The sequence below is a fragment of the Lipotes vexillifer genome, unplaced genomic scaffold (genome assembly GCF_000442215.2).
Source record: "Lipotes vexillifer unplaced genomic scaffold, Lipotes_vexillifer_v1.1 scaffold1242, whole genome shotgun sequence".
In the NCBI taxonomy this organism is placed as follows: domain Eukaryota; kingdom Metazoa; phylum Chordata; class Mammalia; order Artiodactyla; family Lipotidae; genus Lipotes; species Lipotes vexillifer.
The window spans coordinates 634,187-661,889 of NW_006793169.1; the positions used below are offsets into that span (position 1 = coordinate 634,187).

The 27,703-nt window shown below is 42.9% G+C and overlaps 1 protein-coding gene across 1 annotated transcript in view; it reads right to left on the bottom strand.

The window, feature by feature from the left end:
- Positions 1-27,703, bottom strand: part of MDN1 (midasin AAA ATPase 1) — a 157,075-nt gene that overhangs the window by 2,336 nt on the left and 127,036 nt on the right. Inside the window, exons 80-100 of the mRNA XM_007466260.1 lie at positions 27,403-27,629; positions 26,421-26,573; positions 26,075-26,238; positions 25,163-25,324; positions 21,956-22,097; positions 19,210-19,347; positions 17,716-17,891; positions 17,132-17,281; positions 16,031-16,178; positions 13,222-13,538; positions 12,823-12,987; positions 10,935-11,036; positions 9,760-9,955; positions 8,106-8,276; positions 6,294-6,457; positions 5,488-5,577; positions 3,817-3,932; positions 3,014-3,188; positions 1,501-1,574; positions 1,295-1,409; positions 399-462 (exon numbers count right to left, since the gene is read on the bottom strand). Coding sequence (XP_007466322.1) covers positions 399-462; positions 1,295-1,409; positions 1,501-1,574; positions 3,014-3,188; positions 3,817-3,932; positions 5,488-5,577; positions 6,294-6,457; positions 8,106-8,276; positions 9,760-9,955; positions 10,935-11,036; positions 12,823-12,987; positions 13,222-13,538; positions 16,031-16,178; positions 17,132-17,281; positions 17,716-17,891; positions 19,210-19,347; positions 21,956-22,097; positions 25,163-25,324; positions 26,075-26,238; positions 26,421-26,573; positions 27,403-27,629 — 3,209 coding nt within the window. The remainder of the gene's footprint in view (positions 1-398; positions 463-1,294; positions 1,410-1,500; positions 1,575-3,013; positions 3,189-3,816; positions 3,933-5,487; positions 5,578-6,293; positions 6,458-8,105; positions 8,277-9,759; positions 9,956-10,934; positions 11,037-12,822; positions 12,988-13,221; positions 13,539-16,030; positions 16,179-17,131; positions 17,282-17,715; positions 17,892-19,209; positions 19,348-21,955; positions 22,098-25,162; positions 25,325-26,074; positions 26,239-26,420; positions 26,574-27,402; positions 27,630-27,703) is intronic.

A 27,703-nucleotide genomic window follows, 5' to 3' on the forward strand; every position in this document is an offset into this window, starting at 1 on the left:
TTCTGAATTATGTCCTTCTCCACTTTCCTTTGTTATTAAAATACTGAAGAATATACTCTTTACATTTAATTCCACACACCCTTATTCCTTTCACAATTGAACTCAAATCTATCAAATGTGTATACACTAGTTAATTACAAACTAGTTGGTGTCTACCTTCTCCTTTGATTATAAGCCTCTTGAGTATGGGTTCAATAAAAATTTTTGAATGAATGAACGGGTGAGTAAAAAATTCCATGAATGTTTATTACCTCTGCATCATCCCGTTCATGTGTTTTCCTATAGAGCATACACTTTAAAAGATGGTGATGGGTACACTGAGATGAAAACAAACAACTTGCAAATAGTACGAGAACAGAAAAGCATTTTATTAGCAAAGACCAAAGAACACAGCTCACCTGGACTGATGTTTTGTGAGAGCTGCTGAGCGGCTGCAAACATGTTGGCTACAGACTCTAGAAACTAAACCAGAAATAGACAATTAGAAAACTATTTAAGCTCTCTTCCCACTATCACAGAGACTTCTGGCACTTAAGTGATTATCAGATAACCATCTCAAATCTATAGCAACCAAACTGTCCCTTCCATCCATCCATAAAGGACTGACAATCCTTGCACTTGGCGTTTACGTTGGGTGCTGGCATTCTCAAGCACAGACAAGACCTGTGTCCCTGGCATATACCCCACTAGTGTTCTACAAGACACCCCAAAGGAAAAGAAACACTTCCTCTGGGGGACAAGAAGTCAGTAATCCCCCAAATGAACCACAGAGCTGTCTTCTTTCAAGAAAGGAAAATAGCTGAGCAAAAAAAAGAAGGCAAGAAAACATAAAATATCCAGTGTAACGTGAAGGAGGCTAAATTACGGCAGGAACCAGGAGGACAGAATTGTTATCCCATGCTGTGTTTAGAACGTATGCCATCCCGAGCAAGCACTGGCTTTATTTCACGTCATCTTCTCTAGGCTAAATGGTAGAGAGAAATTGGCCTTGACCCACTTGATAAGGGTACTGGGAGGTGGTTCATTTTTCCAAAATGTTCCAAACCTCTCAAAATAGGGAGCCAGAAAATCAATGATGCAAAGTCAAATGATCTTTGAAAAACTGAGAAAAAGAGATCACATCCTATTTAATAATGGATGCCAAGGGAGATTCTATTCCAATGGTACACCGGCTGAGGCTTAGGACTATTCTCTATTGTAAATTTTACCATACTGGGGAGGAGGGAGTTCTAAAAATTATGTCTCTCCAATACCATAAAATAACTGCAGAAGACATCTGAAGTCATCAGCATACCTGAGCAATCTTGGTTTTCTTTTGTTGGAATCTGCAGAGCCGCAGAATCTGGGACCCTGAGTAATCACTGAACTGTTCATGGAATGGGTGTAACAGCTTTACGGACTCTCCAAAACTTGGGGGAGAAAACCCAAATACAATGGGAGTTATTTTTTGTCATGCAAAAAAAGGCTGGTTTTCCCAATGGGATTAAAAGGCACTCTTACCTGCACACCGCAATCTGACCCACTTCCAGAAAGGTTAGAGCATTTCCAATCACAGCCAGAGACTCAAAGGCAAGCTGTGAAACAGAAAGTGAAGGGTTGAAGAAATCAGAATATGCTCTACACTAACGCCTTTCAACCTTTTTTATACCAAGATTCCCACAGAAAACACTACTTTTTTGTTATGGCACACAGGGGAACAACATCAATATGGCTATTCACAACCAACTCAGAGGCTTTGGTGGCTTTGGTAGCCTCAGGCCCTGGCTAATAGCACAAGCGCCGAAACCCAATATCCTTTATACTAGTAGGAAAGGTCTGCTCTAGACATCATCCAATAAAAGCGATCTTGAGAAATTTGGTCCATCAATTTTTAAGGTTTCTTCCCCCTTTTTTTGACTATATAAAGTAATCTCTCACGGGTAAAAGATTTTAAAAACCAATTTAATCTATGCATAAATGACAGTATAGTTTTAGGATTTAAATTCAGTTAAAAAGATGATGATACTTGTAGCAACTAACATCTACTGAACATGTATCAAGTGCCAGGCACTAAACTGAGTGCTCTGCATACATGATTTCACTTAGTCTTCATAACAACTCTGAGCTTTAGGTAAGTATTGTTATAATCATTTTTTCAGAAGGTAAAGCTGACAGACAAAATGAACTGCCCAAAGTCATGCGGTACTAAGTGGGGAGTTGAGACCTTAACACAGGTGCAGAGGTTACACTTTTTCCAGCAGAGCCTGTGCACAGACCTCAGGCTGCTCGCTGACTTGTGCTGGGCAACAGCATCACTGCGAAGAGGCCCTCCACTCTCCACGTCCCTGATGGCGGGGAGGAGTGGGGGGTCATAACTCCACCCAGGCTCCTAAGCTTTGTTACTACTGATAGAGCACTAACTCTACACAGACGTAAAGAAACGTGTACTGAAGACATCTTCTTAAAAAATCAGGAATATTCAGGGCTCCCCTGGTGGCTCAGTGGTTGTGAGTCTGCCTGCCGACGCAGGGGACATGGGTTCCTGCCCCGGTCCGGGAAGATCCCACATGCCGCGGAGCGGCTGGGCCCGTGAGCCATGGCCGCTGAGCCTGCGCGTCCGGAGCCTGTGCTCCGCAGCGGGAGAGGCCACAACAGTGAGAGGCCCGCGTACCGCAAAACAAAACAAAACAAAACAAAACTCAGGGATATTCAGATATTATGTTGTGCATGGTCTTAAAGAATATAGTACATTCATTCAGTGGAAAGTAAACACTGACAAATTTACTCTGCAACTAAACAATAGCATGGCCATGCTAAGAAACACAACAATCTAAACGACCTACAGCAGTAAGACACCAAAATTTTTTGAGACATCCTGAAATTGCCCATTTGAACTCTTTTTAAATCTTATATCTTCTCAAATATGGTCTCATATTCTCAGAACAAACTAACTGGTGTTTCAAAGTGTTTTTTAGCCAGAACATATTTAAAACATTCAGGTGGCCCATCAAACCGCCACTACACTTCTCCTTACCTGTTTGGTATGGTTGTCTACCATGCTAGAAGAGTCATCGACAGCCAAACAAATCTGATACTGGCGTTTACTGGGCTTGGTCCTTCGAAGCCAAATCTTGTCTTTCCGAAACTGACTGGCAATGTATGGAATGACCTTCCGCATGTTCAGTCGCTTCCCAGTTCGATAGTCTCCTCTGTTAAATTGAACCGAACAGGAGCAAGATTAAGGATAAAATCACAGTAATAATAACATAACCAGTTATACCAAATAACCAGTAACATGGCACAATGAAGTGTTACTGTCAATTGAGATTATTAAGGGCTGGGATCTTCTTGATCAGCAGCCAGAAACACTGGATATGTATGTGGCAAGAATAATTAGGTCCTTTTAGAAAATTTAAAACACTTTCTAAAAAGAAAAAAAATGTTTGCATTGAATATTAAGTTTTGGATTCTCTTCTGTGTTCTGAAACTATGCTTCTGGACACATCTTTTGAAAGATCTAGGTGAGTGATGCATGCAGCAAGTGAGTGATCCAACATGTCAAAGGAGAGCAGCACACACACCCAAAGGCTCAGCCAATTCTCCCATCAAGTATTAATTAACTAGTCACAGAAAGTGCATTCATACTGAACTTCACAGAAACTTCTGTGACAGAAGAAAATGGCAACAAGGTAAGGAACGCCATAGTAGAGCCTGTGCAGCACAAGTGGCAACCTAGATGCCAGCACCATAGCTGTTACGTGCTAATAAGCTCAGCAGGAAAGCTGACACTGCCATCTTTCCAGGGCACCATGAGTGCATCCAGTGGAGAAGACTTACTTCAGCTTGGCAGCCTGGCTAGGCTCTAATATGAGACGAAGCTGTTCACACAGCTGTTGTGAAAGAGGTGCAGTTAAGACCAGGTAACTCTGCCACATCTCCACTGCTGCCTTCTCCTGTGACAACAGCAACAACATGTAAGTTACCCTTAGAAGGCTGGAGCCAACCAAAGTCATTACAGCAAGATGAAGGCCTGAAGCAAAGCAGTGGAAAACAATCTGCTTCTCTTGTCAAGCTGCTATCTGATTCACCTGGTTTAAAATGTCTCCTCCTGGGCTTCCCTGGTGGCACAGTGGTTAAGAGTCCGCCTGCCAGTGCTGCGGACATGGGTTCGAGCCCTGGTCCGCAAAGATCCCACATGCCACGGAGCAACTAAGCCCGTGTGCCACAGCTACTGAGCCTGCGCTCTAGAGCCCGCGAGCCACAACTTCGGAAGCCCGCATGCCTACAGCCCGTGCTCCGCAACAAGAGAAGCCACCACAATGAGAAGCCCGTGCACTGCAACAAAGAGTAGCCCCTGCTCGCTGCAACTAGAGAAAGCCCATACCCAGCAATGAAGACCCAATGCAGCCATAAATAAATAAATAAAATTTAAAAATAATAAAGTAATTAAAAATAATAAATAAATTAAAAAAAATAAAATGTCTCCTCTTCCACCAAAGCCACAACTCGCAGTTCCAATGAGAAAGTAAGGTAATAAAATACTGGAAATTCATGACCAAATCAATGCCTTATTCACATCACCTATGAGGAGTATATAATGTGTACCCTTCACGTGGAGAGGGAGCTGTGATGGGTAATTTTGGTGCCAGGAGATCCAGCCACTTAATCATGGTCTCTCAGGCTCATGTTTCAAAAACAAAAGTGATGAGTGCAAACCTCTCAAGTAACACTCAGCAGTGTGCTTATTTCCTGAATATAAAGCTCCATGGTTAGTTTTTTTTTTTTTTTTTTTTTCCATTCTTATTCACATCACCTATGAGGAGTATATAATGTGTACCCTTCACGTGGAGAGGGAGCTGTGATGGGTAATTTTGGTGCCAGGAGATCCAGCCACTTAATCATGGTCTCTCAGGCTCATGTTTCAAAAACAAAAGTGATGAGTGCAAACCTCTCAAGTAACACTCAGCAGTGTGCTTATTTCCTGAATATAAAGCTCCATGGTTAGTTTTTTTTTTTTTTTTTGCCAATTATGGCAGAGCAGTCAATACATACATGTGGTGAGAATAATAAGAGATACAAAATTAAAATGTGTATTTAGTAAATGTTAGTAAATTTAGGATGCAAGGTCATTGAAAAGGAAACATCTGGTTTATCTACACTGCCATATTATATCAGCTGGCAATGTTCCAGGTGGCCTATTCAGAGAGTGACACAGTATAGACTTTTGCCCCATGTTTCAACTACTGTCACATCTATTACATCCATTACAGATTGAGCAATGGAAGTTAAAGAATTAAACACACCAGTTTCTCTCTGTTTTAATTAAGCTACAGATCTAGTGGCAAAGCAGGCAGAAAACAATGGATAGATGTAGGCTTCAGAATTATAATTATATTCTCCATATACTCGGTCGCTTTGACCAAGGTAATTGGAGTTAAGAATCTATTAAGTTTCCTGTACCTTAAAAAACAAAAGTCAAGATAATTTATAAAAAGACCAGTGACTTACTTCTTCTGGGTTTCCAGATTCGTGTGGCTGCCATATTTCCAGCTGTCTCTCCAGCTCCTGTCTTAGTTCATTAACATCTTTTAAGAAGGGCTAAGAGGGAAAAGCCGCGGATAGAGGAGACCCAGGTTGGAATCACCAACTCACTATACCTGGTTGCCTTATTCCCTGCAGTACGAACTCTCCCTGAGATGCAAAACTTGAGCAAATTTAATGGCACAATTAAGACACCAGACAACGATTCTTCTCCTTCTCATTATGTAGAGGCAAAATGGATAAAGGAAATATTAACATTTAATAAATCCATCCCAGTAAAACAAAATACCCAGGAAGATATCAATAATGGAAATATTCTTTAATTAATCTAGACTATAATTAAGTCAAAGAATTAGGGACAACAACTCAGTTAACTGGCTCGTCCTAAATGCAGGCATTAAGTCAACGGTTCTTACGATTCTTACTACTTAACCAACATAAACTTAACTGTCCTGCAGGCTCCTCACACAAGGCTGGTGGATGAGAGGAGTAGATGTGAGAGCCAGAGGTCCGAGGACAAGACCCACCATCGTGGCCAGGTCAGGACACCGACCATCCACGGTGACCCTGGGATTAACTGTTAGAAGTGTGTTATCTGCTCAGAGAACACGTCGTACCAACAGTACTCCTTAAAAGACTGATAAGGATATACCCCAAAACAACCAGATGCGACATAAAGTTCCTAAGACAAACATGTCTTAAGTTGTTTAAAAGCAACTTATAATTATGTTTTGTCAACTTATTGAAGTAGTAATTTGTGAAAGTTTTAGTACCTGTAAAATTGTGTCCACAAGGAACTGATGGGCTGTATGAATGGTCGAATCTCGGCTTCTCTCTGGTTTCTCATTCTCTGTCTCCCTGTGGGATGTGTCTGTCCTGCGGTCTTGGTCTTCCTCTGTGTTAATAGTTTGGGTCTCCATCTCCATCTCTTCAAAGCCTGTTCTCACACCATAATGTCAACATGAAGACTCAGCCTTCACAGTCACGTGTCAATCCTAACAATTACTCAGACTTCACTCATTCACTCCCCGGCACATTAACACCTCGGCTCCACGTGTCCTTTCTCTCTGACACAGTCTGCCAATTCTCACTCCCTTAACTTCCCCCTCTTCCCACCCTGATATGGAAGGCAGCTGTTCTGGGAGGCGGAAGTGGGGGGAGACTGTTTTACCCTGACAAGCCTCATAGAACCGTGTGATCCATTAAACTATGTTCATGGAAATAAATAAATAAACTATGTGCATGCAGAACTTTGACAGAACCAAAAACTAAAATAACATCATAGCTCCATTTTATAGATGAGGAAGCTGAGACAAAGAAGACAAATAATTTGCCTCAACCTATAAAGTCAGTCAGTAAGAGAAAGTCTGGATTTGAATCTAGGAAGGTCTAATCACAGAGCTATGCCTTTCCCACTGTCCTGTAACAGCCAGGTAGTCAGCAGGTCTAACGCCCCTGAGAAGACGGAAGCAGAAGGAAAAGTTTTTGAATTTAGCAAGTTCTTTTGAATTTGCACTTATACCACTGCTGATAAAGCTATTTTTTCATGTGTTGAATGAATTTAAAAAACATAACAGCCTTGTAATAGCACTTGGTCAGCTATGAAATGGAACTGTATGTAAGAAGTTTTGTTACCTTCTCACATGCATTTCCCCTATTCTATTTCTTTAAACATTTCTTTAAATAGAATGTTTAAATATAGTATCTTCTCATATAATTAAAAATATTGTTTCTCTAATAATCAAGAATATATCTTCTGGGGGACTTCCTTGGTGGCACAGTGGATAAGACTCTGTGTTCCCAATGCAGGGGGCCCGGGTTCGATCCCTGGTCAAGGAACTCGATCCCAGATGTGTGCCACAATTAAGGAGCCAGTGAGCCGCAACTAAGGAGCCCATCTGCCACAACTAAGACCCGGTGCAACCAAATAAATAAATAAATAGAAAAAAAAAGAATATATCTTCTGGTCATACTGGAGTATGTGTACTATTCTGTTTTCTTCTACATATTTAAAAAAGACTGCTGGGTTGGGCTTTGCTGGTCGTGCAGTGGTTAAGAATCGGCCTGCCAATGCAGGGGACACGGGTTCAAGCCCTGGTCTGGGAAGACCCCACATGCTGCGGAGCAACTAAGCCCGTGCGCCACAACTACTGAGCCTGAGCTCTAGAGCCCGTGCTCCGCAACAAGAGAAGCCACCGCAGTGAGAAGCCTGCACACCACAACGAAAGAGTAGCCCCTGCTCGCTGCAACTAGAGGAAGCCCGCGCACAGCAATGAAGACCCAACACAGCCAAAAATAAATAAATAAATGGATTTTAAAAATAAATAAAATAATAATAAAGACTGCTGGGATTTTGTCTGAAACTCAAGTTTCAAGGGTGTCCATGAAGGACAGCGTCCTGTAACACCTTCCACCTTCCTACTCCCAAATGAAACATGTACAGGGAAATTATTATGGGCAAATGAATCTCTAAGCCATGGGTTAGGATGGGGAAAGAAGTGACCAAGCGCGACTGCAGAACCAGAGAAATGGCTTCTGTGGGCCGGAGAGCTTAGGCAGGAGGGTGTGCTCACTGCAGGACTCACCCGGCCCGGCTGTGCGCCCCGACCTGGCTTCCTGGGACTCCAGCTGCTCCGTGTCTACTGCGCAGAGCTCCTCCTGCTCCCCCGTGCCTGCGGAGGCATCCTCTGTCTCCTCCTCTTCCCAAGCCTTGCTGGGGTCCTTTGCAGACTGCTGCTGCTCCGTGCTAGCCACATCTGCCAACAAAGTGCACACACATGAAAAGGTCAGCTCTCTGCAGACAAACCCATCATGAGTGGGTGTGCTTTTTGGTCATTCGTAGTTCCCAAGATTCTGCCACTGACACAGTACTTGGCTTGTCTGTGACCTACTGATGTAAGTGCTTAACACTCCCTGCCTCACCCCCCCGGCCAGAAGCTTCAAGGATACAGTGTAACTATACATGTGACCATAGATTGGATGTTTAGCTGGGTTTTTATTGCTATGACCAGAGACTGAACCAGAATAAATATGCCAGGCACGTGACTCAGAGCAGCTAATGGAATCATCCTCATTGCCAAGTTATGGGTGGAAAAACTGTAGTGATAAAGTATAACAACACGGGGCACAGAAAGATCAGCATGGGAATCCCAGCGTCGTGATCTTGGACAAGTTCTTAAACATCTTTGGCCTCAGTGTGCGGATCTATAAAATGGAGAAATCCTAGCTGGTAAAGGCTGCCAGAGGAACTCCACGATCATGCCGCAAAGGCTCAGAACGGTGCTGGGCACAAGGTAAAAGCTCCATGCATGGCAGCCATCACTGGTATTGCTTAATTTTTCTTAAAAGTGGGGAGAGAAAAGAGTAATCCACAGCAGAGCAGTCTTTTTGTACCATCCTCACAGTACACATTATCAACACCAGCTTACATATTAGGAACGAAACAGTGAAAAGTTACCAAGAGAACTTGAAGCGGAGACTGAGTGACGACTGACTACTCCCTTTCTATGCTGAGATCTTTTTTCTCCTTGTTTGTTTGTTTGTTCATTTATGGCTGCGTTGGGTCTTCACTGCTGCATGTGGGCTTTCTCTAGTTGTGGTGAGCGGGGGCTACTCTTTGTAACGGTGCATATGCTTCTCATTGTGGTGGCTTCTCTTGTTGTGGAGCACAGGCTCTAGGTGCGCGGGCTTCAGTAGTTGTGGCTCGTGCGCTCTAGAGTGCAGGCTCAGTAGTTGTGGCGCACGGGCTTAGTTGCTCCGTGGCATGTGGGATCTTCCCGGACCAGGCCTCGAACCCATGGCCCTGCGTTGGCAGGCAGATTCTCAACCACTGCGCCAACCAGGGAAGTACTGTGCCAACCAGGGAAGTCCTCTCTCCTTTCTTGAAACACATATTTCAAGTTCACAGCTCCTACCATTGCCGGGTGATTATGAAGAAATGTCCACTACTCAGAATCCCTGAGATCAGTGCTGGGTTTGGATACGGCCAACCATTACTAAAGATATTTAAAAGGTTCACACTACACCCAGAACCCTGAACACTGAAACCCTGCACTTGGCTACAGATAACTTTATATCAGAAAAAAATTGTATTTCTGCACAGTTCTTATTAGAAGGAAACTAGTTTAAAAAGCCACTTCCCCTCCCTCCTAAGATGACTTTTAAGAACACCTGTCGGGCACACAGCACAAGTGCTCACAGAGCTCAGTGAGCAAAGGAGAAGCCTTTCCTGCATCATACCGTAGGTCTGTACGTCATAGGGCTCGCTACCCTGTTTAATGTGCTCAAATGCTTCCGCGTCCTCTGCCTGGGCCTGGGCCGGGCCCTGCTCGGTGTGGCTGTCCGTGTCCACAGTCCTCAGCCTCTTGTGCACACGCTCATTGTGGTCACCCATGGAGCGTTCGTTGTCGGCCTGCCCAGGTTTCCTCTTAAAACTCTGCAGGAAATATGAGAAAATTCATCAGAACCTTGTCTGTAATGGCAAAAAGAGTAAAAATAATCATAATGTTTATCCTCAGGGGGCTGATTAAGTTAATCAGGTGTACCATACAAGAGTGGATTTCAGTGAAGCTGTTAATAGGAAGATCTCTAAATACATATACAGAGCAATCTCTATGATATACTTTTATACCTGAAACAAAGGCAGAGAGGCAAAGAAACACTCTTCACACAGGGAGGTGCACACACACAAACATCCATACATATACTACATATGCAGAAAGTCTCTTAGAAAGAAGACAAGACTGGCAGCACCAATATGCTCTGAGGATAGTCCCTTGGGTGGCTTGAGGACAGGAATAAAATGGAAGCTTTTTAGGGGACTGGTTTCTATATACTAATTCTGTATCACACTCATGAATAATACCCCATTTTAAAAAACTTTATTTTTAAAACACGAAAGAGGGAATTCCCTGCCAATCCAGTGGTTAGGACTCGTCGCTTTCACTGCTGGGGCCTGGGTTCAATCCCTGGTTGGGGAAATAAGATCCCGCAAGCCATGCAGTGCAGCCAAAATAAATAAATTTAAAAAAATTTTAAAATAAAACACAAAAGAGAACGGACAGTGAACAGAGTTAAGACTGGTTAGTCCTTGGCAACAACACACAACACCTGGTTTTTAGGCTCCATAATAAGAACTTAACAGGATAAGGGTGTGTGTGTGCGTGCGTGCCTACATGTGTGCATCTGTGTGCACGCACGTGTGTGTGAGCGTGCGTGTGCGTGTGTGTCTGTCCCCACACAGGGAAGAAGCCCCAGCTGGGAAAGCCCCATAGTCCTGGTCTGCTCGCCAAGGCTGACATCACGGTGAGACAGCAAAGGCTGGGAATTTGGTGGGTTTTTTTAAAAACCATTACATTTAGAACATCATTTTACATGCAGCCTTCACCTAAGTTTAGGTGAAGAGTGATAGAGACCTGTGTGTTTTTCCTGGTGTTTTTCTGAGAGGCCAACCGGGCAATGAAGTTGGATTCATGGCCTTCTGCCTGGTTTGCATCCGCAGCTCCACTGCCGTGTTCCTGTGAAATCCAAGCCACAAAGAATGAGGTGGAGGAAGCTGTGCAAGCATCTGGTTATCAACTACACTGTGCACAACTCCTCTCACCCATCTCATCTCACAGTCACATGCAGTTGGCACTCTATATCCGGGGACATGGAGGGCCCACTGCACTGCGCCAGTTTACATAAGGGACTTGAGCAGCCTCGGATTTGGGTATCCAGGGGGGGTCTTGGAATCAATCCTTCTTGGACCCCAAGGGACAACTGTGACCATACCTGCCTGTCTGCTCTGGAACTCACCCATGACTAAGGCTTGGCCTGTGGGCAGAAACGAGAGCATCTAGACCTGAGTCTGTTACCCTCTTGCGGGCCTTCGTTAGTTCCTTGTCTACCGGAGGTAATGGCTTACTTTGAAGGTGGGACAGACCTCGATTTAAAACCAGGCTTCATCACCAACCAGCTGGGTACTCTGGAGACTGTCATTTAACTTTACTGGGGCTTATTTAACTCACATATAAAATGGAGAACATAGGGACTTCCCTGGTGGCACAGTGGTTAAGAATCCGCCTGCCAATGCAGGGGACACGGGTTCGATCCCTGGTCCGGGAAAATCCCACATGCTGTGGAGCAACTAAGCCCGTGTGCCACAACTACTGAGCCTGCGCTCTAGAGCCCAAGAGCCACAACTACTGAGCCCACGTGCCACAACTCCACAAGAGAAGCCACTGCAATGAGAAGCACGCGCACAACGAAGAGTAGCCCCCGCTCGCTGCAACTGGAGAAAGCCCGTGCACAGCAACGAAGACCCAACGCAGCCAAAACTAAATAAAAGAAAAAGAAAAATGTTCTTAAAAAATAAAAAATAGGGCTTCCCTGGTGGTGCAGTGGTTGAGAGTCCGCCTGCCGATGCAGGGGACGCGGGTTCATGCCCCAGTCCGGGAAGATCCCACATGCCACGGAGCGGCTGGGCCCGTGAGCCATGGGCACTGAGCCTGCGTGTCTGGAGCCTGTGCTCCACAACAGGAGAGGCCACAACAGTGAGAGGGCCGCGTATCAAAAAAAATAAAAATAAAAAAAAATAAAAATAAAAAATAAAATGGAGAACATACAAAGAACAATAATATGTCTTATAGGGCCATGATGAAGACTTGCTAAAGTAATGAAATGCTCAGCACCTAATGGGTGCTCAGTAAATGGTTTGGAAGGGGGATGAGAAATATAAACCGTTGTAATTATTGCTGAGAAAGTAGGGGTGCAAAGAGGCCAAGGGACTTGTCCAGAGAAACCTCTGAGTAGCAGGCCCTCCAACTTCCAGGGCTCCTTCCAGGCTGCCAGTGCCCCAACTGGGCCACAAAAGACACATCACCCTACGTCAAGGAATGAAGAGGTAATTTCCATTTGAAATTAAAATGTTTAGAAGCCTGGTGAACAGTGAGGAAAAGGGAAGCACTACTAGATACTAGAGCCATACCAGTGCATGAAGTCTCAATTCAGCCCTTCTTTCCTTAGGAGCTTTCTAAAATATAATTTGAACTTGATTCTCCCACAGAGAGCTACACTCTAATAACTTTTTCTCATTAAGCACATCACTTAAATAAAGCGTGTAAAAGTATTCTGGGATTTGTTCCAGGAGGCATATAAAATAAGGTGTATGACCACTTTCTTAATGAACAGGAGATGATATTTTAGATGTCAACCACAAAAAAACATCACACACGAACCAATTACTGCTAAATAGAACTTGGTTTCGGACAGGGAGAAGAGGCCTCCCAAGGGGCAGCTGGCGAGGCAAAGAGGGCCCTTCACCTCCTTCCCCTGCTCCTTCTCGGGCGCGGCCCCCGCCAGCTCCACGGCATGCTCGCTCTGCACGCTCTCCAAGCCTGTCTGCCCGCAGGAGTCGTGCTCTTTCCTCTCCATAGCCTCTGGCACCTGCTGCTCCGTGTCAGACTTCTCCCCTTCTTCTTCTTTTTCCTGCATCTGCAGGGAAATCAAACAGAGCATTAACTGCTCTGGAGGAAGAAGATGAGGTGGGGGGCCCCCCTCACCAAGGGGAGTCTGCAGGGAGGGGATCGGCCAAAGCGGGTCTTAAACAGAAACGTAAAACTGCTTGGCAAAGTAGCCTGAGAGAGATTCCAGTGGGAAGAAGGTAATTTTTTCTCATCATCATTATTTTTAATTGAAGACAAGCCAGACCCGCCATGATACCTGAGGCTGGAGACCCTGGTCAACAGGGACGTCCTTCTCTGCACCTTCCTCACTGGTGTCCTTGTCCTCCAAAGACTGCTGCTGCTCCTCTGCGTTCTCTTCAGGATGCTGGGCAACATCCTTGTCTTGGTCGTCAGCTCCTGTGTCCATCTCTTCCTCCCCCTCCTCCTGGTCATCTTCACTGGAGCCTCCCTCAGGCTCGTGCTGACCCTGACCGTCATTCCGGTCAGCCTCAGTCTCTTCATTTATGTCTTCAGCTTCGTGACCTGCTTCTACAGTATCCATTGGTTTCTCTTTAATTTCCAAAGGATTCTCTTCTGGACAGATGAAACCAAAAGAAGGAACACAGAATTTAAAAACCAAACAATGTGATTTCTTAAGATGGGATATAGTTACACAAATGTCTTATTATTATTCTCGAACCAGGAGTTGGCAAACTATGGTCCTTGGGCCAAATCTGGCCATTCACATATTTCTGCAAATTTCTCCACAAGTTTTATAGGAACACAGCTGCACCAACCGTTTACCTATGTGTTTACCCCATCTATTCTGTATTACCTATGGCTGCTTTCACACTGTAAGAGCAGAACTGAGTATTTGCGGCTCTGTTGCAGCTTATGACCTGCAAAGACTGTATGTTTATTATCTGACCAACGCTTCACAGAAAAATTTTGCCTACGTCTGCTCTTAACCGCACTTACATATTGCATACAACTGTTTAGATGGTGCATTTCATTAAAGAATAAGTAATCCACTAAAAAATCCTAAAAGCCACCACAACAATAGGAATATTTTAGAACAGATAGGAAATGCCAGTCTAATTTTCAATTATCACTGGGAATAATTGGTAGACATCATTCTTTACCATACACAGAAAATACAACATATATTCAAATGGGAACAATCTTATTTAAACATTTTGTTTATTTAAAAGAGCTTTTCTATACTTTGGGCACTTCAGAAATCAGTTATTTTGTTACCAAATAATTCTTTAAAATAATTGCTTCTTCAGATTCACAGAGAGAACTAGTGGTTACCTGTGTGTGTATGTGTGTGTGTGTGTGTGTGTGCATGTGCGGGGGTGTGTGCGTGTGTGTTGGGGGTAGGAGAGTGGGAGGTACAAACTATCAGGTGTAAGGCTCAAGGATGTATTATACAACATGGGGAATAGAGTCAATATTTTATAGTAACTGTAAATGGAAAGAACGGTATAAAACTTAAAAAAAAACATCTTTTTAATAGTAATTGCTTCTTAATTTATGTACACAGTAGCTTAAAACGAGCCTGGATATTTTTCTAGGGCAAATGGCTTATTAGATTCTCCGTGGATTTTAATTTTATGCTTGGTTGTTGAATTTAAGGTTGAAGTATAAGATTCCAAAATTATAAGTTAATGGAACTGCCTTAGAAGCAGCAGCTTATACTACATTTAAAAAGTAAACTAGAGGGCTTCCCGGGTGGCGCAGTAGTTAAGAATCTGCCTGGACATGGGTTCGAGCCCTGGTCCGGGAAGATCCCACATGCCGCAGAGCAATTAAGCCCGTGAACCACAACTACTGAGCCCACGTGCCACAACTCCTGAAGCCCATGTGCCTACAGCCCATGCTCCACAACAAGAGAAGCCACCGCAATGAGAAGCCTGTGCACTGCAACGAAGAGCAGCCCCCGCTCACCGCAACCAGAGAAAACCCACACACAGCAACAAAGACCCAACGTAGCCAAAAAATAAAAATAAATTTATTTAAAAAAAAAAGTAAACTAGAGATTCACAGAGCGAAGACTGTTCTAAGCACGAATTACCAAATACCTTAAACGTGAGAAATGCATTTAAATTTATGAGCCATATACTCACCTAGATTTAACAGATGTTAACATGTTACAAGTGTATCAAGCTTGTCACTTATTTTTAAGAAATAAATGGTTCTGGACACAGCTGTCTGGATTCTGGATGCCTTTGCCCTTCCTACTTCCTCAGAGCTCATAACCTGAAGTTATTGTATATTATTCCTTTCTATGTGTTCGTACATTTGATGTATCCATAAACAATATACAGTACTGGTTCTTGTATTACATCTCCACCTAAATGGTACCTCTCATTAATTCTTTTGTAACTTGCTCTTTTTTTTCCCCCAATATAGTGTTTTTAATAGCTTTCTACATATATAACTGATTCACTAAGAAGCAGAGCCTGGCTGGCACCACCTTTCATCTGGTTACCCACCACGACGGGGGCTCTCTATTTCAGCAGCACCACATACACAAGCTTCTGATACTAGACAGCACCCCTAAGGACTCACACTCGGGTTGAACAGTGGGTGACAGAGGTGCTAGAGTACTGCCATGCCAAGTGATTTCTTCTGGGATTATTCCATTTCACACCCCATGATGATTTCATATTTCAAACACACAACATATGCAAAACAATCAACAACTTTCCCAGGAAAGCTGTGACTGGGCTCCATGAGAGGCCTGGCTCTACCTGGACTGCACGGTGTTTACATCAACCCATGAGACCGGGCACATGGTGACACTGTGGGGCGATGGAGCTGTGTGTAACAGCACCGCCTGGGACAGCAGCACTGAAACACAGGATAGGAGATGACAGGAGTAACAGACACCTGCTGGTTTACAAGCTTTAGGTCTACCTAGAGGAGAAACACAACAAAGAAAAAGCGAGGAATTTTATCAAACTGGAATTGTGCTGACCAGACACGATAATGACCTGGCCATGACACTGGCCTGAAGAGAAATCTGTTACTGCTCAGTTTCAGTGACTTCCAACGGGCTCTTTAGGTTTCGAAAGACACACCTTCTCCATCTTCACAGTCTGTGTCCCCATCACCATCCTTGTCTTCACTGTCTAGGCCCAAGTCATCTGGAAGGTCCAAGGCCTCAGGTTCGGGCAGCTTTTCCTGATTGCCATGGTAAGGGTCTACCTCGTCCTCATCATATTCCCTCTTTGGACAACGGAGAGAACAGGAAAAAAAAATTAAAATGAACTTTTAAAAAGTGTAGCATTCAGGGGCTTCCCTGGTAGCACAGTGGTGGAGAGTCCGCCTGCCGATGCAGGGGACACGGGTTCGTGCCCTGGTCCGGGAGGATCCCACATGCCGTGGAGTGGCTGGGCCCGTGGGCCGTGGCTGCTGAGCCTGCGCGTCCAGAGCCTGTGCTCCGCAGCGGGAGAGGCACAGCGGTGAGAGGCCCGCGTACCGCAAAAAAAAAAAGTGTAGCATTCACATACAATCAGCTCAAAGCACAGCTGACTCTTGAGCAACACAGGTCTGCACTGTGTGGGTCCACTTACATGGACCACTTATGCAAGCTTTTTTTCAATAAATACGTGCTACAGTGCCACACAGATCCATGGCTGGTGGGACCCGCGGATGTAGAGGGCCAGCTATAAAGTTACACAAAGATTTCCAACCCTGCAGATGGTCAGTGCCCCCAGCGCCTACATTGCTCAAGGGTCAACTGTAGTTATGCTGAGAGAATACAGTGTCTCTTCCCTAAACTTACCAGCACACATTACAATTTTACCAATATTTTTTGAATTTTCATGTTGGAATTTCAAGTTTCACTTTCAGTGCACATTCTCCACTGATAAGAGGTGCGGCGTTATTTAATCTCAAAGAGGACACGGAAGTTTATGGGAAGAAATACAGAAAAGGACCACAGGTTTTAGCTTCCAAACCACAGCATGAGTCCAAACAGCATGAAGACCACCTCATCGGTAACCAGTAGTTAGATATTTTATGTCTGGTTAAGAGGCTCTGTTACACATTCCCGTATGAGGCAATGGGAAAACAAATGATAAGCAGGAAAAAAATGTCTTGAGACACCCCAGGAGCTGTGCGTTGCAGTGGCCCTGGCCTTGAGTCAGGAGAGCAGGTTGGTTTTGAATCCTCATTACCTCATCTATTTGTTCATTAATTTTGTCTTGGCCTTGCCCATCATCAGCTTCTGCTTCTTCCTTTTCTTCCTTCTTATCTTGCTGGGTTTTATCTCTGTTTGACTTCCCAGTATCCAAGTTGTCATCTTTAGCAACAAGTTCAGGATCTTCCTAAATATTAGAGGAAGAAAAAACACAAAGATCCTCGCTCTCAATATGAAAACTGCTTTCACATAGGGTGACCCTACCTAACGCAGCTCTCAGACACATATTGGGCCAACCCCATGGAAACATCCAGCCGACAGGGCATATGTCATCCTGGAGGGAACGTGCAGGTCTGCCCGGATGGCAGCAGTGAGGGCACGTGTGTGAACAGCGGGGGTGGGGAGTTGTCGTGAACATGAAGGTCAGGATACTCTTTTAGCCGTGAAGACAATCGATAACCTAGATAGCAGAGGAAAAAGAAGAAACAGAGATGGAAGAAACAGAAGAAGAAAAACCAAGACAGAAAAGGACGAGCAGTGAACAGCAGGGAGTGGTATTTGGGAGGAAGACTGCCTCCTCTCAACCTAGGGACTATGTGATGGAGGGAATCTTTTAATTACCTCATCCATTCCTGGTCCTGTTTCTTCAGTTTTACTGTCTTCTTCCTCCTCATCTTCCTCACCGTCGTCATCACCCCAAAGCCTCTCATCTAGTTTGTCAGCTTCCTCACCATTCAGATCGCCCATCTGTTTATCCAGGTCTCCACCCTCACTATCTGATTTCTCATCATCCTCTTCTGAAAGGGAAGAAGGCGATGAGCTTAGTTCGGCAGATCCCCAAATTGATCTGTTCCTGTGTATGTAGGAGAGGCAAGGGCCGGGCAAGGGTCCTACCTGGGATTTACTGCCTGTTTCTACAGAACACCCTAGAGGAGATGCTTTATTTTTTTTATTTTTTTATTTTTTTAACATCTTTAGAGGAGATGCTTTAGATCTCCTCAAATAGTCCTACTGTGTTTTGCAGACTGTTTGGAGGAGGAAGGAGGTCTGTGACGTGTTATGTCAGCAGACTGTAAGGAGGGTGGTGGAACAGCTGTCAGGATGCCTAGTTCTGGTGCTGGGAGAATGTTCATTATGGGACTTCAGCAACCTCACTGGGTTTTGGTTTCTTACCTGGGAAATGATGAGGCGGGACTAAGAAATTTCCAAGGTTCCTCCCCATCTCCAACATACTGTATGTCAATGATTTTACCCAGCATCTCAAATCATGTGTCTAGCTCAATTAACCAGAATTTTCTTGCCTTTGTCTTCATTCAAGGTCTACTTTGACAAAGGTTATACCCTTAAATGCTACTTAGGCATGCATACATTCTTCTACTCTGAGGTCACGTATCATTTCTGCAAGGCATTCACTTAAAGACACTGTATTTCAGATTAAATTTTGGACAGAAATTGAGGGCAATAGTTGAATTGCGGTTCAAACACGACAGATGATAATGTGCTGTAAGAAATATTATCCAATAATTTTCAATGACATGTAATGTTCATAAGCTAAATGAAAAAAGCAGACTATAGAACCATTTATGGTCTCTGCATCTATATATATACATGCAAGAAATGGAAATAACCCAAAACTGATTAAATGATTTATTTGGGTGGTAGGCCTAAAGGGTATCGATTTGGATTCTCCATTTTTGTTCCAAATCATCTACAACAAATGTCTACTAATTTTGTAATTAGAAAAAAATATATATTAAAAAAAACCTCCCCAGAACAATTTAACTTGAGCTGAGAGCCAAGCTCTGCTAGGGATCATCTCCCTGCTCTTCTGGATTTCCCTGAAGGACACTACGGAGTCACTGATCTGGCACACGAGGCAGCCAGAACATCAGAGTCAGTGTCGCCGCTTACTCAAGAGCAGAATCTCCAAAATGGACTAGAGACTTCTGACCGGAGGTGGGGATGGCACAGGCAGGTACTGACGCTTCCACCTGCAGTTATGCAGAGTAACCAACTTGTTCCAACGGAGTATAATAGGCTCCTTATTGGAAATATGTAATTTCCTGTATAAAATATTTTTCAAGAATAAGAATGAAGTGACAGATAATCTCAAACCTTGTTCTTCAAGCTCCCCATCATGCATTTTCCCATCAAAGTCTTCTGACATCTCAATGGCATTATCCTCGCCCTTAATGTCTGATTTTGAGTCAGGATCCTCTTTATCCTTTTCTTGACCCTTCTGAAATGTATCTTCTGCCTATATCAAAAAGCATTATAGAAACATAAATGCACACTGTAACATTAGTAATGTTTATTCAGGTCTAAATAGAATATATAAATGTCAAGATTAATGGTATAAAATTATCTCTGGGGAGAGAAAATACACATAATTTGTGACTTGCTTTAACATTTCTGTAATTAATTTCCAGTTTTATTACATTTTTTGTTAGAGAATATAGAATTTTGTTGAGGTTTTCTCCATGAGAATTGTTTGTTTGTGGGATCTTAGTCTCCTGACCAGGGATTGAACCTGGGCCACCTGCGGTGGAAGCACAGAGTCCTAACCACTGGACCGCCAGGGAATTTCTCTGAATTTTTTTTTTAATCGATACATATTAAAAAAGAGGGGCTTCCCTGGTGGCGCAGTGGTTGAGAGTCCGCCTGCTAATGCAGGGGACACGGGTTCGTGCCCCGGTCCGGGAGGATCCCACATGCCGTGGAGCGGCTGGGCCCGTGAGCCATGGCTGCTGAGCCTGCGCGTCCGGAGCCTGTGTTCCGCAACAGGAGAGGCCACAACAGTGAGAGGCCCACGTACCGCAAAAAAAAAAAAAAAAGACTATGCATTCTCTGTAGGGTAAAAGAAATTTCATCAGTCTTATTATATTGCCCATAAATTTAATATCTGTTTTGTCACTTTGATCTCTCATAGACATTACCCAACTGTGAATGTAATTTTTCCCCCTACTACTTTCCTTCTTATTTTATTTTTTTATTCAAGTATAGTTGATTTACAATGTTGTGTTAGTTTCAGGTGTACAGCAAAGTGATTCAGTTATATATACACACACACACATTTTCAGATTCTTTTCCATTGTAGGTTATTACAAGATATTTAATATAGTTCCCTGTGGTATACAGCCAGTCCTTGTTGTTTACCTGTTTTATATATAGTAGTGTGTGTCTGTTAATCCCAAACTCCTAATTTATCCCTCGCCAGTGAATGTAATTTTCTTCACTTTTCCTTAAACTATATATTCCTACATAATCTACACTGTATTTGGGGCAAAAGATTCACATTGTTATCTGTTTCATTATAGCTGAATTTTTAAAGTTCTTTTTTTAAGATACAAAAGTAGTAAAATCTCACTTAAAAATTTCTAAGCAAAACAGAAAGAGTAAAGTTCCTCCAGCACCACCATCCTCCAAAACTCCCAAAGAAATTACCACTGGTGATGTTCTGGCACATGCTTTTGTCCGTAAGTACACCAATAGGTACTTAGAAATATAGATGGGGTATACCAGTACCGGCCTCCCGCATCTTCTTCAACAAAAAGGGATTATACGCTTGACAAACTGTTTTGCCATCTGCTTTTTTATTTAAGTTAAAAAATGTCTCCTAGATATATTTCCATGTTGTCACTTATAAACCTATCTCATTATGTTTAATTATAGTATTGCTCTTCATGAATAGTATCATAATTTAAATAATTCACAATTTTCACCAGTATAAATAATGCTGTAGTGAGCATCCTTGTATAAACACACTCCATTATACACATATTTATTATCTTGGACCCTTACTAGCATTTGTACAAGAAAACATGGAATTCCTAGGTCAAAGAACACACACAATTTAAAATTTATTAGATACTGCCAAATTGTTCTGATAGCTTTCTATCCCACTTAATGTGTTTTACATTGGATTTGTACTTTCCTGTTAGGTTTACTTTTTCCTTTATTTTTCCATTAACGAAGTACTGGGTACTAATTAAGTTAAATTTGAGAAATACAGAAAAAGGCCAAAATAACAATAATGTGTATGTTATCTATGTATATATATCCACATACATGATGTACATGAGAGCTATGCCACATAAACGCTAGCATTACTCTTTTTTTTTATTTCTTTCCAATTTTCCCTTCAAAGGAAGAGAAGAAGCTTGGATTGGTTTGTTCCTTTATTTTTAATAAGTATAACCATACCTTAAATAGAAATTTATGCAGTGCTCTAAATTTAGAATATAAGTGATAAAAAGTAATTCCACTACCTCTTCTTTCTCCAAGTCATGGTTGATTAATCCAAATAAAAGTAGTGTGTTTAAAAAAACACTCCCAAATGAGATTGGAATTTTAAAAAGCAACACAACAATCTTAGTCCAAAGCATCTAAATATTTCAAAAGCATTCTTGATTCCAAATAAAAAAGGATATAGATTTTAAAAATTTCACCATGTCTTAAAGACATACAACAATAAAACCTATTAACAGCAAACACTGGCATTGTTGTTTAATGAAATTATCACTTAAAATAAGCCAAGCTTTTTGTCCCTAAATGAACCACTACCAAAAATGCTCTCTTAAACGTCATCAGCAAAAGTTTTCCCATTCAAAATAAAAAATTTTTAAATCATTTCCCTCCCAAATTATAACTACAACTAATGACTGCACTGCAAAAGTTCCTTTCTGTGGTCTTTAAGCTTTTAATTTACATCCACTCCCTAAGCTCCAGTATTCTTAGGTGCCTAGATCACAGTTTGAAAACCATTAACCTAGTAGAAAAACCATTTATATATGTAATTTAAATAGTGAAAAAGGAATAAGTTTCTGTAAACTATATATACATATTTCATGCCTGTGAAAACGTACCTGTTCTTCATTTTCTATCTGGTCACTCACATCCTTCACGCCCTCACCTTCCCCAATCCCACCTCCCTCGTAGTCATGGAACTCAGTCGCTCCCTCTCCCGCTGAATCTTCCATAAATTCTTTGGGCAAGCAAAATCCCTCAAAAATAAAAAGAGTGAAAGTTAGGTAAAAAAAGCAATAAAGAAGGGATTTCCAGTCCTGCTGCAGGAGAAAATACTGTAAATAAATGATTAATTCTTTTCCAGCTCAGTATTTTAAATCTGATTGAAGTACAGTAGACTTTTGTTGGTGACAACAATTATGCAGTTTCAAAGCTTGACATCAGATTTTATATACAAGGTTTTGAGACACTGTGGAGGCCTCTGGCGTGTAGTAATCTGTCATTTGCCAAGACAAAAATTTGAATGAGGTATACATTAGGACGGTATTTAAGGAGCAAGTTATGGGGTGGGGTGCAGCACAGAAACTCTCAGTGTCTAAATCCCAAAGGGGTTTTGTCCTTTACTTCTCAAATTAGTAAGCCTGAAAGGAAAGAGAGAAGACATGTAACCCTGGAGATACAGCAACTTGAAAGCAGATGCTACAAGTGAGAGATTTCCTTTCCTTTCATTGAAGAAAATTTTGTGTGATGCTCCTCAAATAAAGTCATGTTAATTACAATACAAAAAAACATGCCTTCCCCTTCAGCTCTTGAAGTAAATCTGTCACTTTCCGGGAACATGCTGTATCTGGCCTGGGCTGTTTGCTGCCAAGGCACCTGGCACCCTGGCACTCAGCATGGCAATGGGGTCTAGAGTTAAGAACAAGGTCAGACACAGCAAGACTTGTGAAGAGTTAATAAAACTGTATTTCATGTCAGAAAATAGCCCAGGGCTTCCCTGGTGGCGCAGTGGTTGAGTCCGCTTGCCGATGCAGGGGACACGGGTTCGTGCCCTGGTCCAGGAAGATCCCACATGCCACGGAGCGGCTGGGCCCGTGAGCCATGGCCACTGAACCTGTGCGTCCGGAGCCTGTGCTCCGCGACGAGAGAGGCCACAACAGTGAGAGGCCCACGTACCGCAAAAAAAAAAAAAAAAAAAAAAAAAAAGAAAATAGCCCCAAACCAAGTATCAACTACTAGTGTGTGGGACAAAAGTGAACAGAAAAAGAAGAAAATAATGGCTCTCAATCAGAAATTTTATCAGAGAAATTACAAGCTATCAAGCCAATCTAAGGATGAGAATGTACAAGTAAGCTGTCAACTAACAAGAACAACAAACACTGATTGTGACTTAGTTACACAGAACTAGCTTCCTATGGATTAAGTGCTTTAATCACAGCCAAGATCTATTATCGGTTTTTTTTGGCCTCGCCATGTAGCATGCGGTATCTTAGTTCCCAGACCAGGGATTGAACCTGTGTCCCCACTGCACTGGAAGCTCAGAGTCCTGGACAACCAGGGAATTCCCCTAAATCTATTATCCTAGCACTATGTCTAACCTACTTTCAAGTTCCCTCAGCACTCCCCAGAGAGGATAGGAACACAGTTCGGACATTTAAATGAATGGAAAGGCAAACTCACCTTCAGGACATGTATTCTTAGAAAGTCGATTAAAAAACACATTTTGGTTAAGACAGTGTGATACACTATTTAAAAAAAATATGTTTAGATGCAGGCAGAATCAACCATAAAGGAAGGAGATTCAGGATGTCCTTCTGCAGGTCACGTTACTACAGTGGCTGCAGCTGGGACAGCCACTGAGCTCCCAACACTTTCCTTTCATCAAAACCACTTCTGCCCCACACCACTACCCCCAAACACACACAGGTCTGACAGCCCACAGTCATTCTAGAACTTGTCAGACAAGAGAAATGGTGCAAGTGGACAAACGTAGCTCATCCAAATCTCAGGGCACCCTCAACATACACTGTCCTGCCACTGTCTTCTACATGCAAGTGTTTCATCTAAGAAGTGATGGGATGTAAGACTGGCTCAGTGCCCATCAGATAGAGGGGGCAAATCTGAGAGGTGTTCATTTATCCATTACTCAACAAATGTACGTATTTATCCTCTAGATACAAGGCACGGGCTTGCTCCCATTTTTTTTTTTAACTATTTCCAGTATTCCAGATACTCAGAACTAAGAACTCTTGACCGTTTACAAGAAGCCTAGACCTCACCTTCAGTTTGTAAATTCCTATCTTCCTCAAGTGCATCTCACCTATACTATACTTAGATTCAGAAAAGATCTTAAAATACTAGGGACAAAAACAAAAACAACAACAAAAAACTATATACTTAGTTGAAGATGATTCTCACAAAAATGCAAATCTCATTTGTAAAATGAGGAAACTGAGGCTAAGTGACTCACTCACTCTGAGTCCCAGAACCGGATACCCTTGTGACTGGACTTACCACGCCAGGCTGGGCCTGTTAGTTTTGACTGCTGTTCTTGAATTCCAAGGGTAGGGTCTACAATCTCTATAACTTCAGTGATTTTCACAGCACTGGGTACATGGCTGAATGAATGAATGACTGCCCTATTAAAGACGCCCCTCCTAACATTAAGAGCCCCGTTACCATTTCAGCATGCGTTAGTATAAACGACCGAAAACTTAACTGCCTTAAGGATTCATCTATCCTACAAGTCTAGCTCAGAGTTATCAGAAGAAGATTTCAAATTGGAGACCAGGAAAGAAGGGGGTGAACAGAAAGCAGCAGCCTTTAGACAGACTCTGGAGTCTAGAGAGCTCCCCAGTGAGGGACCTTCAGGTTCCAAACCTTTAGTGGAAAAAGGATTAGTAAAAGGAGGTCAGACAAAGCAGTAAAAAATCCACAGGGAGAGTGGGAATTCCCTGGTGGTCCAGTGGTTAGGACTCCGCGCTTCACTGCCGAGGGCCTGGGTTCAATCCCTGGTCAGGGAACTAAGATCCCACAAGCTGCGCAGCCAAGGGAAAAAAAGTTGTATTTTGTAATTGTCTTAATACCTTTGAGAGAATGCGTTCCACCTACAAAAACATATAAACAAATAAATAAATTTATATTTATATATATATTTATTTTACATATATATATATATATATATATATATAAAATACACAGAGCAAATCACCTCCTGCTATTTATGAAGGCCCAAAATAAAATCCCATCAAACCATACACTAATGGGTATGGAATACATGGGTACCTGCTTCCCCATGGTGCTCCACATAAATAGTCCTTACCTTCTGGGCCAGCTCCGTAAAGATCTGGGCAAGCACAGAGAGCAACTTTGCAGTGCTGCGGTGAGTTGCCAAAGACACGGTCAGGAAGAAGAGGACGAGGTCTGAGTACCTGGAGAGCATGGGCACCAGGCGCACCAACAAGCGGCAGGACTGGGCGAAGAACTGGGGGCAAAACAGATCAGAAGGCCTGCTCACACCATGTCTCCTCTGGGGTGACTAGGTAGTGACGGTGGTTGTACCACCTTGTCAACGTAGTAAAGGTCACTAATGGTACATTTTATTTACACACACGTACATAACACCTGCTCACTGAGATCTCTTCCTTGTTTACACAAACCCTCAGAAGACTACACTTTAAATTCTTAGTCACTTAAGTCTCAGTTAGTTAACAAGGTTGTTTGGTGTTTAAAAAATATGTTTATATACAAATTCTACTGGGAATCAGAGTTGGCACTGGAGGCAATACTACAGAATAACACACAAGTCCTCAAAAATAAGTTGCTTCTCTGGACTTATGGAGATGATAACGTCATCCTCTTCTGGCTTATTGTGAAGGGACAGGTGTTTGCATAGTACGGCCATTAAGCCTTAGTTATGGCGGCAACATCCACCATTAACATCAAATACCCAGGAGTATGTGAATAGGATGTGAAAGAACCCCAAGATAATGGATATTCTGTATTGGCAGCATTTTTGCACCTATGCGTCTTACAACTGTAATCCTTAGCCAGCAAGCCCTAAGCTTTCCAAAGTTTGTCAGTGAGGTTTACATGTATAAAGACATCAAGAGATTCTTAGTGATTTTGCCGAGGAGGCCTGCTTTGGGACCACCACATGGAGCGAGGTGAAACCCCCTCTGCCTCTGCTCAGCCCACTTGGACAGCAAGAAGCCTATAAGGAACCACTGGTTACCGTGTGCTTCGCTGCTGTGCCATCCTCGCCAGACGATTTCAGCCTCTCCAAGAGCTCAGAGACAGCAGAAATTATTTTCTGCACATGCAAAGTGCTCACATCGGCCCAGAAGTCATCCTCTAAGAGTTTTGTTAGATGTCCTGACTGCAGTCTCTCAAAGCCTGCTGCCTCTTTCATTCACGGAAAAGAATGACAAGGTAAATAACAGAAAACAAACTCTTTTCATCTCCATTCATCCGATAATCATTTCCCACATCTGGCCTTAAATATTTAGCCACAAAAATAGATCATCAAAATAAAAATTAAATCAAATAAGAAACTAGTATTTTCCTGATCTCAGACATACCATCTTCTTGTGGTCTTGTTTGGTGAGTGTTCTCCTCTGTTTTTTTACTATTTCTTTCTGCTAAGTTCTGGATGGCACAAAGGATGGCCCGGATGGCAGTTTCCATTTGCTCTGAAAAATCCTCCACAAACCCTTCATCCAGCATTTGGTTTCCTAGTAAAGTAACATGGTGCAGAACAAATTTTTAAAAACTCAGTCATTTGTTTCAGTGCCTCTGGAAATCATTAACAATCCTCATTTGTCATTTTAACAAACAGCCACCTTGTAAACACCTGCTATGGTTGAGCCACTGTCAAGCTGTGCTGGGTACAAAGAAGAAAGAGACCCATTCCCAGCCTAGGTAAACCTATAAGGCTATTGTCTTGTATTAAAACAATTTTGCTAAAAGAATGCCAAAAATATGAAAATAGTTAAGATGGAATATATGAACACCAACTTAGTCCAAACATTAGCCAGCAGGTTTCCAGTCTAAGGAAGAACTTTCTGAAACAGCCAGTGAGCCTGTGCTGTCTACTTACTCATATGCTATAAAGTACGCAATGTGATGGCAATCCAGAGGCAAGGTTCTCAAACAAAAGAGGCAACAAAAGTTAAGAGCTATGTGTTCCAACTATACTTCCCTGCCTTGGAACCCTGGACAGATCCGTCTGGAACAAAACACAACGTGTCTTTAGGACAAGTTGGACTTAAATCTATAAGATGTCATTCCTACACTGAGCTTTTACTCCCTTATTTTTGTTTTGTTTTTGTTTTTGTTTCTTGCGGTACGCGGGCCTCTCACTGCTGTGGCCTCTCCCACTGCGGAGCACAGGCTCCGGACGCGCAGGCTCAGCGGCCATGGCTCACGGGCCCAGCCGCTCCGCGGCATGTGGGCTCTTCCCGGACCGGGGCACAAACCCGTGTCCCCTGCATCGGCAGGCAGACTCTCAATTGCTGTGCCACCAGGGAAGCCCTTACTCCCTTATTGAACAATAGCCCTCACCTTCTTGGCTGCCTGGGGTAAGCAGATATGTCTTCCAAGTAGTGAAGTCATCTGTGGCTTTACTGATCTCTCTTCTTACATATTCCAGGCTCTCGACTAATGCCATTTGTGGGTCTATTTGCTCACCCTCTACCCCTGGAAGAATGAACAAGGACTCTAGGCCTTGCAAATGAGCTGACACCTGGGAAAGGCAACTCAGCCCAGAAGAGCAAACTTCAAAATCTTTCCTGCAACAACAGAAATGCCATAATGTTGAAGGAAGGTGCTAACACACACACACACACACACACACACACACACA